Source organism: Aotus nancymaae, unplaced genomic scaffold (genome assembly GCF_030222135.1).
Source record: "Aotus nancymaae isolate 86718 unplaced genomic scaffold, 86718_ANA_hifiasm-v0.15.2.pri h1tg000019l, whole genome shotgun sequence".
NCBI lineage: Eukaryota > Metazoa > Chordata > Mammalia > Primates > Aotidae > Aotus > Aotus nancymaae.
In genome coordinates, this window is record NW_026988431.1 from 28,980,928 (window position 1) to 29,000,349 (window position 19,422).

General features: G+C 47.6%; 2 protein-coding genes across 2 annotated transcripts in view; both read left to right on the forward strand.

Moving 5' to 3' along the window:
- Window positions 1-919: 919 nt before the first annotated feature.
- TF (transferrin) overlaps window positions 920-19,422 on the forward strand; it is a 32,994-nt gene continuing 14,491 nt past the window's right edge. Inside the window, 9 exon segments of the mRNA NM_001308518.1 lie at window positions 920-962; window positions 2,812-2,984; window positions 7,726-7,834; window positions 8,617-8,793; window positions 9,603-9,735; window positions 10,533-10,588; window positions 11,090-11,268; window positions 12,032-12,209; window positions 14,352-14,506. Of these exon segments, the coding sequence (NP_001295447.1) occupies window positions 920-962; window positions 2,812-2,984; window positions 7,726-7,834; window positions 8,617-8,793; window positions 9,603-9,735; window positions 10,533-10,588; window positions 11,090-11,268; window positions 12,032-12,209; window positions 14,352-14,506 (1,203 nt within the window).
- Window positions 16,238-19,414, forward strand: LOC135275905 (fatty acid CoA ligase Acsl3-like). Its single transcript, XM_064378920.1, is given in 3 exon segments — window positions 16,238-16,259; window positions 16,665-17,438; window positions 17,441-19,414. Coding segments are annotated over 3 exon segments (966 nt in total). The 3' UTR covers window positions 17,611-19,414.

Consider the following 19,422-nt stretch of genomic DNA (forward strand, 5'->3'; position numbering starts at 1 on the left):
CATAGAAGGTACAAGTTCAATACTTTTCATTATAAGGACGTGCAATTAAACCGGTTAGGAGACTCATGGGCTAGAGGGGGCCACGGTGGCCCCAGGCTGTAAGAACAGGCCACACCCTCCACGGGGCGCTTGCTTTGTGCTAAGATGGTGCTTTGTTCTGAGCCTCACAGGGTCTTGACCACGCTCCTGGAAGCTTCTTGTGGGAGGGAATTCATCTTCCCCTTTGACTTTGTCCCTAGTCTAAGGTGTCTCACAGGAAGCTAGGAAGTTTTCCAGCCCAAGAGCCTGAGCTCAGCGGGGCAGGAAGAGGGAGCAGCTCCTCCGCGGGGGGCCTTGGAGAGTCCAGGAGCGAGATTTCCAGGGACACCTGGTGGGGAGAAAAAGGTGCTGAGCCTGTCTTTGACCTTGAGCCCAGCTTGTTTCTCCTGCATCCTCTCCTAAAAGGGGCTTTGCCTGTCATTCTCCAGTTCTAGCTGGGGTGGGCGCAGTTCTTTTCCCTCTCCAGCCTCGGAGTCTCCCTCTGTGGGTCGCGCGGATAGGGCTGGTGGCCCGGACCAGCTCGGCCTCCCTGGAGTCAGGAGCAGAGCCACCGGCTCCTAGCCCACCGTAGTCGCTCCTGGCACAAAGCGAGCCGCGATGACAATGGCTGGATTGTGCTTCCTGTCCCTTCCATCAGCATTTCTGTGCTGGACTCCTTCCACTGGCGGGTCGGCCCCAGAGCTCAGGAAATGAGGTCATCAGTGGGGCGAGTAAGGGAGAGGGGTCGGGAGAGCGGCGATTGGGCAACCGGGCTGCACAAACACGGGAGGTCAAAGATTGCCCCTAGCCCGCCCAGGCTGGGGATAAAGTGACGCAGGACGCAGGAGGCTGCACAGAAGTGAGTCGAATTGCGCTCGCCGCTCCGCGCAGCACCCGGAGGATGAGACTCGCCGCGGGAGCGCTGCTGGCCTGCGCCGTCTTGGGTGAGTGCGGGCGCGGGGAAGCACCGCAGAGGCGCCCGCCTGCGCGTCCCCTGCAACCTGGCCGGCCACCGCGCCGCCTGCACTCCGCGCTCAGTCTGGAAGCTCGGGTGCCTTTCTGTTGCCCCTCTGCGCCTCACCCCTGGCCTCTGCCTGGGCCTCAGAATACCTTTCACTGTGCTCACTGCGCTCACTGCCTCCTCCTTCTCCTCCTCTTTGTCCAGTAAATTTTGCAGCAGTGAAATACAACAAACCAGAGCACGTCTAACCAGATTATCAAAACCCTTTGCTGCTGCCTCTTGTCAAGTCCAAACTTCTTAGCATGGCATTTAAGGCCTCAGGGTCTGACCATTCCCCCCTTCAGAGTCTGATGTCCCCTGGGTGCCCTGGGAGCTGTAGATGCCCTGCCAAGGAGGCAGTGCCATAGAGTGGTTGGAGCATGGATTTGAAACCAGACTTCTTGGATCCAAATCCTAGCCGGCTCCTCACCAGGGAGGGGGTCGTCACAGCACTTGCCTGGGAGGGTCAGGTAAGAGTCAGTGAGGTGTTGGATGCTGGGCACCAGTGGCGGATGCTGCATACATCCTGCTGTGGGGCAGTGACTGACGCCTCACTCCCCGACCTCCTGAGGTGGGGCCCCCTTCATACTCCAACTTCTGCCTGCCATTCATGGGGCATTTGTCGCATTGCTGGGGCTTCCACGTTTAGTTGTCTCTGCCGGTAAGCAAGCAATTCCTCCAGAGAGGACCCCACACATCACTTGCCTTTATCTCCGCACAGAGCACTTCACAGGCTGTGCAAGGTGATATTCCATTGAGGACACATTCTCCTCTATGGGAGACCCTGGAGGTGTGGCTTTTCGGAGGGGCTGCCACAGACTCATGTTGCCTCCTAGGATTTCCCATGGGCCAAGGGAGATAATGAGATCCACAGGCTTTGTGGATCTCATCAGAGCCCATGAATCAGCCTTGCTGTGGTGGCCCACAAGGAGTGGAGATGACAGAGGACCTTGGGGACGGGGCAAAAGCCCATGTGATAGGGATGCTCTCTCTGCAACCACATGGATTTTCATAGTTGCCCATGGCTGGCTTCAGCTTTTTTTCTGAATGGCAGCCAAAAAGTGTGGTGAAAATGGAGGGAGAATTCAGTGGGAACAGAGGGGAGACTGTTGAATTTGTTGTTTTTTTTTTTTTTACTTATTCCTACACAGAGAGCAACAGACAAGTGTCACAGACAAATTAATTATCTTTTTGTTAATTTACCCTCAGCTATTGGCCGAGGGGTGAAGGAACTCAGAATATTTTCTTCTTTTGTGCCCTGAGTAGCAGACCCAGGGTCTGGAGACCCAGGTTCTAGGCCTGGCTGGGCCAACAAGAAGATGACCTTGGGTCAAAAAAAAAGGCATCATTCTCTGAGTCTCACTCCCTCTTCTCAAAAAGATGGCAATTCCTCCCCTCCTGGTTTTCCATCGTTGCAGTATCAAGCCAATGTGTTGAGGTAGCTGAAAATGCCCCGTGCACACTGAGGCTTATATTCCATGGCAGGCCAGCGGCCAGGACAGTGAGGGGAGACACGGTGGATACAGAGGAGCAGATTGTCGTCTCCAACTGGGAGCTGATGGTCATGCCTGCATCCCTCTGGCCAGCATGGGGTGGTCAGCAGGAAACTGGGAGGCCATTAGGGCAAACTTCTATTGGCCCAGTCTCAGAATGCAGTGAACTTGTGCCCTGTAGCGTTTGTGGACAGGAGTGAGGGGAGGACAGGACCGAGGGGGTGTGGCCTTCTCGGGGCGATGCTGTCGCTCCCTCAGCACAGGAAGTGGGTCCCTCCATCTCTGGCCTCTCTCCCCCAGGGCTGTGTCTGGCTGTCCCTGAGAAAACTGTGAGATGGTGTGCAGTGTCAGAGCATGAGGCCACGAAGTGCCACAGTTTCCGTGACCATATGAAAAGTGTTCTTCCACCCGATGGTCCCCGTGTTGCTTGTGTGAAGAAAGCCTCCTACCTTGATTGCATCAAGGGCATTGCGGTAAGTTGCTGCTGCCTAAAAGGGAGTGGAAGAAAGCTGTACTTTCTCAGTCTCCAGTCACTTTGGAACAATTATTTACTCACACGTAGGAGGCTGATGTATGGGGAAGTCAACCCTGTTACTAAAATCACTTCAAAAATGGAAATAGGGGAGGTCATCTTTAATATGTCTGGAAAGCAAAAGTCAAAAAGTCCATTGACTTTTGCTTTTCAGACACAGTAGACACAAGGGTGACTTGAGACACTAGGTTCTCTGAACTCGGGAAAAATACAAGAATGCCCTCTATCAGGCTGGATGCGGTGGCTCATGCCTGTAATTCTAGCACTTTGGAGGCTGAGGCGTGTGGATCACTTGAGGTCAGGAGTTCGAGACCAGCCTGGCCAACATGGCGAAACTCCATCTCTACTAAAAAGTACAAAAATTAGCCAGGCATGGTGGTGCATGACGATAATCCCAGCTACTCTGGAGACTGAGACAGGAGAATCGCTTGAACCTGAGCGGTGGAGGTTGCAGTGAGCCAAGATCCTGCCACTGCACTCCAGCCTGGGTGACAGAGCAGGACTCCATCTCAAAAAAAAAAAAAAAAAAAGAATTCCCATTATCAAAATTATTTTATAACCTTTGGCAGCTCTTGATACATAACTGGGAGATGAGTGATGCACGCAAGGGGAAGAGAAGTGTCCTGATTGCAGATGACAGCTGAGCCCTTTGCTCTTAGGTTTACAAAAATGCTCTTCGCCCTTTCAACGTTGCCCCACCCATCTGTACATGTCAGATCCTGTGCTGGACAATGGGGCTGCAGTAGTGAATTAGACACACTGGTCTTTACCCTTAGGGAGCTCACAGCCTAGTCAGGAGAGCAGAAAAACACATGAATAAGTAAACAACTAATTCCAAAATGTGGGATGTACAATGGAGGGAAAGAAGAGAGTGTTCTCATGGGGACTCACAGAAAAACCTGCTTTGTCCTGGGTGGTCAGGGACCATCTCTCTGAGAGGGATATAATGAAGCTGAGACCCAAAGGCTGAGCCTGGGTGGGCTCCAGGTGTAAAATATACCAGGCAGTGAACAACAGCATATGCAAAGGGTCTGAGGCAGGGCAGAGCGGGCTTATATAAGCTGCTGGGGGAAGCCAGGGTGACGGGAGCTGCCAAGGACAAGCACAGCCAGATATTAGTTTAGGCAGTGACAATAGGTTTCATTCAGTAACTACTGACAGTGGGGGAAGAGCTGCGCTCCATTCTGATTTGTGCAGCATGATGTGGGCATTTTAGAGGGAGAATGAGGGAGGGGAAAACACAGGTCTCCGTAGAGTCAGAGAAGTAAAAAAGTAGGAAGGGCTGGTCAGTGTAAATGTGGGGAGGCCAGCTGTATCTGCTAGCTGGCAATTCTCTTGATTAGGACTCTATTCTCTAGCAGAGACCGGGAGACAGATGCCCTATCCATCCTGATGATTGTATTGCAAAGGAATAGCTCTCAGTCCTTGAGAGAGATGCTTGTGAGTTTCAAGAGATACATATTCACAGATTTAAGCCCTTTTTAGTAAATGCATTTGGAGAGGGAGGGCAGGGGCCTGTCATGAGTTGTGTGTTGGCTAGAAGAAACAGGTACATTTTCCTGGCAGCATTGAGTTTTCTCAGGCAAGCACTTTAAGGGGAACTGGGGCCATCCTAGGGACACAGATTTGTTCTGCTAGGAGCCATGCCAGAGTTTGGTCAGGTCTTTTAGTGCAGGGGTTTGGACAGACTTGTTAAGTGTGGGAAATTCTGCAGTTCTCAGCACAAAGCAAGCAGGAGGCTGGCCGACGGGAAAAGGTGGAAGAGGTAGACAAATCCAGATGGAGCCTGGCTTCCCTCCAGAAATCTGTGTTGTGGGGTTTTCCTCCTCTACCAGTCTCTTCCTGCTGGCTTCCCCTTGGCTTCCCTCCAGCCCTCTCTCTGTGGCCTTCCTTCTTCCAGGTTTGGTTATCTTGACCTGTGAGAGCATGCTTGATTATAATCCTGTCCCTCCCAGCTGGTGCAGGTTCCCCTGAGAACTCTAGAGCTGGTCCCTATGTTTTAGGCCTTAGCTCTTCAGCTCCCTGAGCCCCTGAAATGCCAGTGATTTCTTGGTGTCTTGGCCAAGACAGCCCAGGTTCCTCACCACGCTCCCAATCCCACTGCACTGGGCAAAGCTCTTGCTTGTTTGCTTCATTTTTATTCAACAATGTGAGGGATAGGAAGAAGAAGGTGTTTGCAGATGAAACAAAACCATAAAGTGTGTTTTATACTTGAGGTCTAGTTGTTGTAGAACAGAAAGGCCCATCATGTCTCTTAATTTTTTGTTGTATTGTGGTATATTAAAAATACGTTTTACGGCCAGGCGCAGAGGTCAAGCTTGAAATTCCAGCACTTTGGGAGGCCGAGGAGGGCAGATCATTAGGTCAGGAGTTCGAGACCAGCCTGGCCAACATGGTGAAACCCCATCTCTACTAAAAATACAAAAATTAGCTGGGTGTGGTGGCACATGCCTGTAATCCCAGCTACTCGGGAGGCTGAGGCAGGAGAATCATTTGAACCAGGGAGGCAGAGGTTGCAGTGAGCCAAGATCACGCCATTGCACTCCAGCCTGGGCAACAAGAGCGAAACACAGAGTTTCACTCTTATTGCCCATATATACGTTTTACAACTCAAATATCCATTGATGAGTGAATGCATAAATAAAATGTGGTATATACAAACGATGAAATATTTTTAGCCTTAAAAATAGATGAAATTCTAATATATGCTGCACTGAGATGAACCTTGAAAACGTAGGTAAAGCAAGCTAGATACCAAAGGACAAATATTGTAAGATTCCACTTACATGAAGTATCTAGAATAGTCAAATTTATAGAAACAGAAAGTAGCATAATGACTACCAGGGGCTGGGGTAGGGGAGAAATAGGAGGTGATTGTTTAATGGGTACGGAGTTTCAGTTTCTGGAGATGGATAGAGGTGATGGTTATACAGCAATATGAATGCATGCACTTAATGCCACTGAAGTGTACAGTTGAAAATGGTTACAACGGTAAATTCTGTATTATGTATATCTTATTGTAATGAAACAACAAAAACAACCTTAACCATTTTTTTAAAAGTCAGCTAAACAAAGATATAGTTTGGCTTACAACATATTTTACTTCATTTAGAAATACTATTGTCTTATTGCTTGCCAGTAACACAACAAAACTCAGGCAGTTATAGTTTTTGCTTTATAATTTGTTTTGCTTTGTTTTTAAGACGGAGTGTCACGCTGTCACCCAGGCTAGAGTGCAGTTGTGCAATCTCAGCTCACTACAACCTCTGCCTCCCAGGTTCAACCGATTCTCCTGCCTCAGCCTCACAAGTAGCTGGGATTACAGGCACCACCACCACCTCTGGCTAATTTTTGTTTATTTGTTTTGGTAGAGACGGGGTTTCACCATGTTGGCTAGGCTGGTCTTGAACTCCTAACCTCAAGTGATCTGCCTTCCTCAGCTTCCCAAAGTGCTGGAATTACAGGCGTGAGCTCCTGGCTTGCTTTGTAATTTGATCAATAAGAAATCTTCACAGAGAACTGGCAAGGGCTTCTTGAAAAATTATTTTGATTTAAGACATCTAAAGCAAAAAAGGAGTAAAACTATGCTTTTAAGTGTCTAAATAAAAGATGGTTTCGGTCACTTTAAGGATTTACATAAAAAGAAAATAAATTATAGATCTAGTACGAAGGCAGCTATAATATTTCAAGGGACCTGTTGATTTAAAGATGAGGGTTTACAGAAGCACAAAGTCAAAAAGAAACATAACCTGAAGTAACAGTATAATGATAAGAAACAAACCCGGACTGTCTGGATCAAATCCCAGCTCCGTGACTTACTAGCTATGTGGCCTGGGGAAGTGACTCAAGCTTTCTGTGCCTCAGACTTTGCACTTGTAAAATGGAGCTGAGATAGAAAGAGAGGTGAGCTGCCATGTGTTGGAGCAGACAATTTTACCAGAGAGGAGAGCAAAAATGGAAGTAATAATCAAGCTTTTGATCATTCAGTACATAGTATCACCAAGAAGCTAAAAACCCACAGAAAGTGCCCAATCCCTCAGCAAAAGGGTCCTGCGGTTTTATGGATCCCCGGACAGGAAGGAAGAGCACTGGGTACCAAGTCAGAGTGAAGATGAATGTTTTCAAGGTTTACATCTTCCCCTAGAAAATAAATCTCCACAGAAGCACCTGAGGAAGACCTCAAAGGAAGTCTCAAAATAAAGAGGTCTCTGAGCAAAGGTCGTGGGCTAGGAATGAAAGCACGTGTAAGAAGAGCGTGGCCACCCCAAGCGAGCGGCGTCCTGACAGCAGTCCCCTCCAGAGACTGTGTTGCACTGGCTGCGCTCTGTGTCTGGGGTGGTGAAGTGCTTTCTCCCACGGAGCCTCCTGGGTCAAGCCTTGGTAATTGCCTATGGTAAAGTCACGTACGATTTTTGGCCAGGAGCTGGGAACTTCACCAGGGAAAAGAGAAACACAGTCTATCCCTCCCTCTATGCAGAAGGAATAGGAATTTGGTGGCTAAGTGCCCTTTTGAGGAGACAGAGTCAACTAAATCCAGCAGGGCTATGCATGGTCTGGTCAAGTTAAGGTTCTTCTGTCCCTGGGCCCGTGGAGTCCTGGTAGCCATTCTCTACTTGTGTGGGTTGAGTTGGGCCTTCTTTGGAAGCCACGGTGTCATCCAGGTCTGGTCTGTTCTCTTTCAGGCAAACGAAGCAGACGCAGTGACGCTGGATGCGGGTTTGGTTTACGAGGCTGCCCTGGCTCCTAATAACCTGAAGCCTGTGGTAGCAGAGTTCTACGGGTCAAAAGAGGGTAAGTTCTCCCTGGGAACCCAGGAAGGAGTTGTTATCCTTATTCTCTATGCTGCGTCTTGTGTTTTACAGGCAGGTATTGGATATTAGATACTAATGAACATTCATCTTTGGAGAGTGAGTAGGGAATGAGGGCCCCATCAGCCACCACAGCACACATCAAGGCCTCTGTGGGCTTTGGGCTGACTGATGCCTGGTGCTCCTAACACTGACCCCTGGGCCAGGAATATGCTCATTGGAGAAACACAGCAGGCTGTTTGCAGCTTGACCTGAAGGCTACTGCAGTCTAGTGATATGTCTAGGGTATCTGGAGGCCTCTGGAGCCATAGGTACCACATACAGGAGAGGTCACTCTGGAGCACACACTCAGATGCCAGCAGCCCTGCAAGTCTTCTGAGATCAACCTGACTGTCCCTGGGCCTGTGCCAGGGGACAGGAAATACTTTGATGGGCCTCTGTTGCCACAGCTCCAGTTTCCTGGTGGGCTGGGGTTGGCAGGTGTAGGAAGACACGCTGCAGGGCCAGGGGAGGCAAAGCATTCAGGACACGTGTGTGTGGCCTTCTTGCCACTGTTTGCCTGGAGGGGTAACATTACAAATACACCTTCAATGATCTCTCTCCCCTGCAAGCCTAGGAAGGTTTTCCAGATTCCTCCCTCTTTACTGCCCAGTCCAGGAAAAGCATGGCCTCTATGCTCCCCTCCCTCCTCAAGAGTCCGGTGGTGATGCGCCACGTTTCCCTGCACCAGGCTGAGGGCCTTCCATTCACACTGCCCCTCTGCAGATCCACAGACTTTCTATTATGCTGTTGCTGTGGTGAAGAAGGATAGCGGCTTCCAGCTGAACCAGCTCCGAGGCAAGAAGTCCTGCCACACGGGCCTGGGCAGGTCCACTGGGTGGAACATCCCCATAGGCTTACTTTACTGTGACTTGCCTGAGCCACGTAAGCCTCTTGAGAAAGGTAAGCTGGCAGGAGGCTAGGTGTCCTCAAGCAGGTGCCTCTGCTCCAGATGCCCACACAGGCCACACTGGGGTCACAGCAATCACCATCAGCAGACGTGTGGGATGAACTCAGGTGGGGAAAAGAGGTTAACTGACTTTAAACTGGCAGGTCTGCTGCACCAGCAGCGCTTGGGAGGTGGAGCTGAGCTTTTTCTGCTCTGAGCTCCCGACACCCCAGCAGAGGCTTTCTGTTGAGTGAGGAAACGGCGCAAGGCTTAGCGGAGGGCTTCAGTCTAGATGATGGTGGCCCTTTTGTCCACTTTTCTGGATTTCTTTCCTGGAGGTTTTTCTGGAGGCCTGTATCTCTCTAGGCAGTTCTCCCATGTCTGGGGCATGGATCCCAGTGGGGACCTCTCTCTGAGCTCTTCCAGCCTCCGACAAAGCAGGGAGAGGGTACGCTGAGAAAGACTCGAGAGAGGCCTTGGTTAGTGGGAGGCATAGGCCTGTTTCCTCGGATGGATGGTGGGAAGACAGAGGTCACTGTGTTCCTACTGGAAGTCCTTGATCTTGCTGAGAAAGACTCGAGAGAGGCCTTGGTTAGTGGGAAGCATAGGCCTGTTTCCTTGGATGGATGGTGGTAAGACAGAGGTCACCTTGTTCCTACTGGAAGTCCTTGATCTTGATGAGTTAGCATAACGGCAGCTGGGACTGCACATGCTGGTTTGGTTTCAGTCTCTCTCTGTTCCCTGATGGGCCTGGGCCGGGTGGTGCCATTGGCTGTGGCCAGCCTCACTCATGCTCTGTGGTCCATTTCTCTGTGCTGAGTAGCAGTGGCCAGTTTCTTCTCGGGCAGCTGTGTCCCCTGTGCGGATGGGACGGCCTTCCCCCAGCTGTGTCAACTGTGTCCAGGGTGTGGCTGCTCCACCCTTCAACAATACTTCGGCTACTCAGGAGCCTTCAAGTGAGTGAGACATCTGCTGCTCCATGGTGGCCAAAGTGCCAAACGTTCTCAGGGTGAGAGTTCTTTGCTGGCTCACAGCAGGAGTCCTGCCTGCCACAGGGACATCAAGTGGCCTAATACCCTCCCAGTGAGTCAGAAGCACGACTTGGGACTCCTAGGCCAGGCCAGCCCACGTTCCCTTTCATCTGACCCCGACCAGTAGGCCCTTTCCTGGGGGCCTTTCCTTTCTCCCCAGAGCCCTCAAGCCTGGTCAGTGTCTCCTCTCACTGGATCGGGCAGAGCCTGAAAGGACAATCATGCCCCTGGTCTGGGCCCACTCTCCAGGGACTGGCCCTCTTCTGTCAATCCCAGCAGTGTTACCTGCTCAGCACACTGTGTCTCTCCTGCCCCCATCACTGTCTTGATCTCGGAAGCTGGTTTCTTGCTGTCTCTTTTTACTGTGATTATATCCTGAAGTTTTACAGCCAGTCAAGGGCACATTTTCACCCTCAGGAGACACTATATCATTGTCTTCTATTTCAGAAGTTTAAAAACTCTTTTCTACATGAAAATATCTTCAGTTGCATTTTCCTTCTTTGGGTTATGAGGGCTTTTCATCTCGTGTGAGCTCATTCCCCCATCTCAGTGCTGCCCTGGAGGTCTCTGCACAGCAGGGCACTGCCTCAGCTATGGAGCTGCACAGAGGCCTTCCCCAGGCTCTGTTCTTATGTAAGCACCGGACACTGTGATCAGACCCTCCAGGTGCAGCAGAAGGGCTTGCCCTGCAGGAGCCCTGCTGATGTGTTTCTTTGACACAGGTGTCTGAAGGATGGTGCTGGGGATGTGGCCTTTGTCAAGCACTCGACTATATTTGGTAAGTATGGGAGAAGAAGCCAGCAGGGCCCCTCCAAGTAGTGGGTGTTCTTTTCCCATGCTCCCTATTTCATGCTTAGTAGTTGGGTATGAACGTACTGTGTTTCTCCTTTATCACTGCCTGGGTTTCCACCTGTGCAGAGCTAGGTACCTATGGAGTCCCCATCTGGATTCCTGGGCCTCTTTCCATCATTCAACCTCTCCACACAGTGCTTCTGCCTCTGGGGTAGGCAGTCTGAGTTGCCATAACCAAGGACTGGGGCCGGTCCTGCTAAGGTCAGGCTCATGGTGGGATGGGGGCAATCACCTGCTGTATGGGCATCAGAAGCCTTTACCTGGCTGTAGGGTTTGGAGCAGGTCATTCTCCTGCATGTTCCCTGGCCTTCGGTGGTCACTCCAGGCCTTTTAGCTCACACTTTCTATGATCAATGGAATTTTCAAGGGTGGGCCCCACAGCCCATGGGTCTCCTGTAGTTGGCTCACCTGGGCTTTCTGTCCTCAGAGAACTTGGCAAACAAGGCTGATAGGGATGAGTATGAGCTGCTTTGCCTGGACAACACCCGGAAGTCAGTAGATGAATACAAGGACTGCCACTTGGCCCGGGTTCCTTCTCACACCGTCGTGGCCCGAAGTGTGGGTGGCAAGGAGGACTTGATCTGGGAGCTTCTCAACCAGGCCCAGGTATCCCCACCCGCCACCCTCCCCTCAGGCTTAGTGCTCCCTGCTTGGACTTGGGGATTTTCCTCCTGGCCATCTTGTCACCCTGGAAGTCTGTGTGTTCAGGATACAGTGGGAGCCATGCCGCATGTCATTAACTTCTCTGAAAGCTGGGATTCCTCGCAGAGCAGCGGGAGTCAGCTGTGATGCCATGGTCTGCCGTTGTTGCCTTTCTGGCTGGTGACGTCTGAAGAGGCTCTGTATTGCTCTGTTCCATTCCTTTCTACCTAAACCAGACCTTCATGGCCCAAAGCTAAACCCCTCCCCAAGGAGGCTTTCCATGACCCTTCCAGAAGGAAATGGTCTCTCTCCCCATGTCCCTCAGCCTGGCTGTGAGGGGACTGCTCGGACAGCGGCTTTACTTTCCGAGAGCTGTGTGATTTGGGCTCAGCCAGCTTCCTCTTGCCCAGCCCTCCCATCTGTCCACTGAGAGTCTGATTGGCAACCACACAGGGCAGCCTCTGGATTAGCCACGTTTCTTGTTCTCACTGATGTCTCTTCCGGGAGACAGGCACAGAAGCAGGTTCAAGGAAATCGTGGTCCCACGAGGGCTATGGGCAGAGGAGGTGCTAGGTGAGCAGGAGCAGGTCCGACTGCCCTCTCTCTTCTCCTGGCACCTTGAACGTTTTCATGTTGTTTCTGGCAGAGATTTGTTTTCTCTTCAGTCCCATGTCTCAGCCTCCTTTCTTCCCTGTTGCCATCCACTATTCTGCTTTTCTATGAACAGGAACATTTTGGCAAAGACAAATCAAAAGAATTCCAACTGTTCAGCTCTCCTCTTGGGAAGGACCTGCTGTTTAAGGACTCTGCCTATGGGTTTTTAAAAGTCCCCCCCAGGATGGACGCCAAGATGTACCTGGGCTATGAGTATGTCACTGCCATCCGGAATCTACGGGAAGGCGTATGTGAGTACCTGGGAGGAACTAGGTGACCACAGGCGCTTGGGAAAACTGGTGAGCACAGGGGCCAGTGACTGAGTCTTTTCAGGGACCTGCACACCTCTCCTGATGCTCCTTTTTCTGACATGTCTGTGAGCCCAGTGTTAGACTGATGCTGAATGGCATTAGTCATTATGAGATGGCCTGGACGTCACCAAGGGCTTTAAAGGAAATCTACATTTAAAATGACTTGGGTTGGTTATAATATTTCCTTTTTTTTTTTTTTTTGAGACGGAGTTTCGCCCTTGTTACCCAGGCTGGAGTGCAATGGCGCGATCTTGGCTCACTGCAACCTCTGCCTCCTGGGTTCAAGCAATTCTCCTGCCTCAGCCTCCCGAGTAGCTGGGACTACAGGCGCGCGCCACCATGCCCAGCTAATTTTTGTATTTTTAGTAGAGACAGGGTTTCACCTTGTTGACCAGGATGGTCTCGATCTCTTGACCTCGTGATCCACCCGTCTCTGCCTCCCAAAGTGCTGGGATTATAGGCGTGAGCCACCGCGCCTGGCCTCCAATATTTCCTTTGCATCGATCAGGACGCCTTACCTACTTTGTGAAGCCAATTAGCTTATCACAGAGTAAGTGAAATAGAACAAAATTGCTATATATTGCACATCTCTAGCTAGTCAACATGTGCCATAATGAAGAGGAGCTCTGAGAGAGGTTGATTCCAGTCCTGAATTTCATTGGGTTTCTGTGGTTTTGTTTGACCATTCATTTATTCAGCAGACATTTATCATCTAGCCATACGCTCTGCTAGGTGCTGGACACAGGATAGCATGACAAATATATATTTGACTTTAGTGTCCCAGAAATTTCAAACTGCAGAGAAGATAAATATTTAATGAATTGTCACACTATTGAATGACGAATTATAAAATGAGAGATATGCTTAAAAGGAAAAATAGCCAGGCACGGTGGCTCATACCTGTAATCCCAGCACTTTGGAAGGCCGAGGCGGGCAGATCATGAGGTTAGGAGTTTGAGACTAGCCTGACCAACACAGTGAAACCCCATCTCTACTAAAAATACAAAAATGAGCCGAGCATGGTGGTGTGCACCTGTAATCCCAGTTACTCAGGAGGCTGAGGCAGGAGAATGGCTTGAACCCTGGAGGCGGAGGTTGTGGTAAGATGAGATTGTGCCATTGCACTCCAGCGTGGGCAACAGAGTAAGACTCCATCTCAAAAAAAAAAGGAAAAATACAGTAGGCCAGGTGCAGTGGCTCACGCCTGTAATATCAGCACTTTCGGAGGCCAAGGTGGGCAGACCACGAGCCACAAGGTCAAGAGACAGAGACTATCCTGACCAACATGGAGAAACCCTGTCTCTACTAAAGATACAAAAATTAGCTGGGCATGGTGGTGCATGCCTATAGTCCCAGCTACTTGGGAGGCTGAGGCAGGAGAACTGCTTGAACCCGGGCGGTGGGGGTTGCAGTGAGCCGAGATCGCGCCATTGCACTCCAGCCTGGCAACAGAGCGAGTCTCTGTCTAAAAAAAAGTAGGGGTTGGGGGAAATATGACAAAAAAATACCATGGCTCTAAGAGGGTGCAAAACAAAGAAAAACGGGCCCTGGACTTGGGGTTAAGGCAAGGCTTCCCTGAGGAAGTGACCCTTGAGCTCAGTCTCAAAGTTGAGCAGATGGACCTTTATTCATCAGACATTTATTATGCTGACCATGTGCTAGCATTGCCCTAAGCCTGAGGATGCCCTGGTGAACAAGACAGGCAGGGCCCTTTCTGTTGGAGCTTATGTTCCCCTGCAGGAAAACTGTCAATAAACAATGAACATATAAACAAGAACACCTCTGGTAGTTAAGTGCTATCTGAAAAAGAAGAAGGAAAAAACAGCCAGAGGTCATATAGTACCCAGAGGTTAGAAAGTTGGCTTCTCAGAAGAAGTAAAAAGCTAAATCTAAATGAGAAGTCAACCAAGAGATTGTGCATTGAGTTTGCTTTCTAAGGTGATTAATTCCTTGAATGGAGTCTGTTTATTGCTGGCAAATCCCAGCATTTGCATGAAGACAGTGAGTAGTGCTGATAAACACCAGGCAACAGTTAGGGCCGCTTCTTATCTGTTTTTTTTTTCTTTTTTTTTAATGCCATAGGCCCAGAAGCCCCTGCGAGTGAATGCAAGGCTGTGAAGTGGTGTGCGGTGAGCCACCACGAAAGGCTCAAGTGTGATGAGTGGAGTGTTAACAGTGTAGGGAAAATAGAATGTGAATCAGCAGAGACCACCGAAGACTGCATCGCCAAGATCATGGTATGTCACTCCAGCCTTCCTAGGGCAGCGTCCCTGCCAATGCTGCCTGCTGGTCCCCAAGGCCAAGCCAGCGAGTGTTCCTGAGAATGATGCAAAAACCTGGCTCCCAGGAACCTTGCCCTGATTATGTGAGCACAGCCCCACAGGAAGTTCAGAATCTTTGAGCTGGTGGATCTGAAGGATGCCCACAGGGCTCCGTTTCCTCCTCATATGAGCGTCTGGTGGGAGGGCAGGCTGAGCAGTGCCTGCTTAGGGAGGCTGGACCGTGGTGTGGGTGTCCTGAGACTAGTGGTGTGCTATGATAACTGTGGTAAGATCCTGACTACCTGGTAAGATCCAAGCAGGTACAAATTTGTTTTGTTGATCAAAAGAGTATCCTAGCAGGGCATGGTGGCATGTACCTGTAGTCCCAGCTACTTAGGAGGCTGAGGCAGGAGGACTGTTTAAGGCCAAGAGTTCAAGGTTGGCAACACAGCAGGACCTTGTCTCTAAAATTTTTTTTAAAAGAGTATTCCATGTTGGCTTATAGAGAACTTTTTAAATCCTGAATGAGATAAAGAAGAAATAAGAGTACTTTTAATCCCATGTAATTCAGAGAAAATCCTCTCATTGGGATCATTTCACGTAGGTTACTTGCTATATACCTTTTACTCACCTCATGGTATCTAGTAAGCTTTTCCCATATCATAAATCATTCTTGTAAAACCTGATCTGGAGCTTCTGTATCGGTGCACACATCGAGACAGGGGGAGGGTGGTTTGCCTAAAGAGAACATGAAGTGCCAAGCTCCACTCTTCATCCTCCCCACATTTCTTGCCCTCTGTGTCTCTTCCATTTGGCTATCCTTGAGTTGGAAGCTTTACAATAAATCAGTAAATATACTGAAACAAAGATGCATATCATAAAGGCTCTAGTATCTCCTGCCATTGTCAACTGATTTTTGCTGAAATATGTTAATTCTACTTTTTGAGCACTTATGAATAACCATGTATCCGCAGAACTATCTACCATGAAGCAAAAAGGGACCGTCAACCTCATTCTTTACATTTCATACAATTTATAAATATCACTCTATACTATTTTAACCCACCTTCCATTTTATTTCTTGTCTGAGTCAAGACAAGACCACGCTAAGTTAAAGCAGAGCCTACAAATTCAAAACCTGAGTCTATACAAATCTGTTAACAGTTTGAGTGCCTGGGCTTCAATATTATCCTCTGGATGTGATACAATAGATAAAGTTTTTACGTATGTAAAAAAAAGTAAGAACAAAAGACTCTTGGGAACATGTGAAATCTTAAATGAAGAAGATGAAGTACAACCAAATGGAAACATTTTTTAAAAGATTATTCTTGGACATCATGATTTGCTCTACTATGAAGATGTCATCATTTGAGCTTTTAATTTTGGAAACAGCTGACAGATGTTGGGGCAGAAACCAAAGACCAATATTGCCATGTTCCGTGAGATCATGGCCAAGTGGATGATTGCTGCACATTGCTGTGTGTTTTATGCATAACATTTAGTTCATAAAATCATATGCTACTTTAGAAGGTCCAGGGTTTGTGGATTATATGAAAGAGAAGTAATCAATATCATTTCTAGTAAAGAACTACTGGAAACAAAGTTGAAGGACGTAGTTTATTTGGTCCCACACCTGTGGCACAGCATCACTGTCAATGGGAAGCCACTGACTTGTCCTAGTTTCCCAAGGCTGTTATCGTGGACACCATGGCTGCAATAGAAAGTGGAGGTGCATGTGGAAAACAGATACCAAAGCAACTAGTGCCCTCAGTTATGGCATTAATCATGTTCATGAGTAGAGACACAGGACTTCCAAAGGGAGTCATCATCTCGCATAGACACATCATTACTAGTATAATTGGGATGGTGGAAAGGATTCCCAGACTGGAAGTGGAAGATGCCTACACTGGATATTTACCTCTGCTTCATGTTCTAGAATTAAGTGTTGAGCATCTTTGTTTTTCTCATGGATGCCTGTTTGGCTACTCTTCACCCTAGACTTTTGTGGATCAGTCTATAAAAGAAATGGGCTTGGCACTGTGGCATGCAGCTGTAGTACCAGCTACTCACAAGGCTGAGGCAGGAGGATTACTTGAGCCCAGGAGTTTGAGTCCAGCCTGGGAAACATAGTAAGACACCAAATTAATAAAAAATAAAAACGGAAGCAAAGGGACTACTTCCAGGTTGAAACCAACACTGATGGCAGCTATTCTGGAAATCATGGATCAGATCTACCAAAATGTTATGAATAAAGTGTACGAAATGAGTAGTCTTCAACATAATCTGTTTATTCTAGCCTATAATTATAAAATGGAACACATTTCAAAAGAGCATAGTACTGCATTGTGTGACAACTTTGTTTTCTGGAAATTGCGAAGCTTGCTAGGTGGAAATACTCAGCTTTTATTGTACGAAAGTGCTCTACTTTCTGCAACATGCAGTGAGTTCATGAATATCTGTTTTTGTTGTGGTCAGGGATACAGACTCACTGAATCTACAGACGTGTGGATTACAATACTGGCCCAAGTGGGAGTCCCATTAGTTTGCTGTGAAATGAAATTAGAGAACTGGGAGGAAGGTGGATACTTTAACACTGAAAAACCACATCCCAGAGGTGGAATTCTTACCAATGGCCAACATGTGACAATGGGATGCTACAGAAATGAAGCAGAAACAAAAGTTGATTTCTTTGAAGATGGAAATGGAAAGAAGTGGTTATATCCTGGAGATACTGGAGAGTTTGATGGTTGTTTGCAGATGATTGATCATAAAAAGGACCTTGTAAAACTACAGGCAGGAGACTATGTTTCCCTTGGGAAAGCAGAGCCAACACTGAAGAATCTCCCAGTAACAGATGACGTTTGTGTATTTGCAGTTAATCATTCTTCTGTCATTAGATTTGTTGTGCCAATCAAAAGGAACTAACAGAACTAAGTTGAAAGAACGGACTTACAGGAACTTGGGAGGAGCTAACAGCTGTGAAACAGAAGACAAGGTGTTGTAGTCTCCTTTATCTAAGGTTTCACTTTCTTGGTTTTACTCACTTTCAATCATGGTCCAGAAATGTTAAGATATTTTGAGAGAGAGAGAGAGAAAGAAAGAAAGAGAGAGAGAGAGAGAGAGAGAAAGAGATAAAGAGAGAGAGAGAGAATAAGCACATTAATATAACTTTTATTACAGTATGTTATAATTGTTCTGTTTTATTGTTGTTAATCTCTTACTGTGCCTAATTTATAAACTTTATCATAGGTTTGTATGTATAGGAAATAAACATTGTATAGGGTTTCAGCTTCCAAGACTGGGGGTCTTGGAACGTACCCCTAGAGGATAAGAGAGGACTACTCTACTTAAAGTACTTTCTGAAGCTGCTATTTGAGCATGTCTGATAAAGTTTGAAAATCCATTAAAAATTTGTTTGCGCCCTGACCCATGGACCCTGAAACTGGTCTGGTGACAGATGCCTTCAAGCTACAACACGAAGAGCTTAAAACACTTGACCAGGCAGACATCGAGTGAATGTGTGGAAGAAATGATTTTTCTCTTTTGGCATCAGTTTGCTACAGTGAGCTCAAATCAAATAGGAAATTATTTGAAATGCATGTTTCAAGCTGTGAGGCAAGCTCCATTCCTCATATTAAACCTAGACTATTACTTCTTAAGACATCACCATTTCCTGTGGACAGGATACTAAAAGAGTAGGACAGCAAACCTGTGTCTGTCTCTTTTTTCCTTTTCCCCTCCTACAATTACCTTTACCTCCTGTGACTGTATTGTCAGTATAAGGAGTTTTCTGAATCAAGTTGAGAAAGCAGATTTTTAAAACCTCAAGTTTCTAACATGACCTAAATGTTCAATAACTTTTTAAAGTTTGGATGTGTAGAGGGAGGTATTGAAAATATATAAAGTGGCTGTTGGTGGGTGCTTTTAAACTTACAGTATTAAAAAATGCAAGGCTGTTGATGTGAAATTATGTAAATTTCAAATGCCGATGAATCAAATCATTATTGAAGATAATATTTGCTGATGTGTAATTATTATATTGCATGAATTGAGAGAAATAAATATAGCCATACTATGTTTTAAAGAAAAAAAGATGATATTTTAATGTTGATATCTATTCCATAGCATGGATGTGCTTCAATTTATTTAGCTATTTCTCTGTCATTGAGCATTTAATTTTCTTTTTGCTATTATAAATCACACCTGTTATTTTTGCCCACTAACACATTTTGTCCAAATAGTTGCCCACCATCTGATTGTTCTTTTATGGTTTATTACTAGGAAGTATATTGCCAGGCCAAAGGGAAATCTTACAAACCTTGTTGAATCTAAGCATCTCACAAACCTTGTTGAATCTAAGCATCTCTGAAATTTGGGGCTTATCAGAGCTGAGATTTAGATCACTTGAAAATATCTGACTCATTCATAAACATGTACGCACCAAACACAGAAATACGCTCAGCCAAGGAGGCTGACATTAGAGGCTAGAGCCCTCCTCAGAAGGTGCTGTGTTCCACAGACAGCCGCGAGTCCCTGGCGCCACTCATCCATCTGCACAAGAATTCTTGGTGTCAGCAATGTGTTGTGGGAGAGTCTCTGGGATAGTGTGTCCTACAAGAAGGCAAGAGGACTGAATGTGGGTCTTTGCTCTTGAACTAGGCACCTAGAGTTGATCAGTTCATGAAAATAAACTGATCAGTGGGTGAAAATGAGAGTACATTTAACTTTCCATGCTGACTGTGCTGGACTGATCCTTTGGGGGTTCAGTATCAGCACCTGCTGTCTCCCTGGCATTCATGTGCTTGGAAGGCTGCTTTAAGGAAACAGCTGGAAAGGTGGGTGGAACAGGAAACAGCCTCTTTTCATCTGCTGTGATTTGCTGTGTCTTTGCA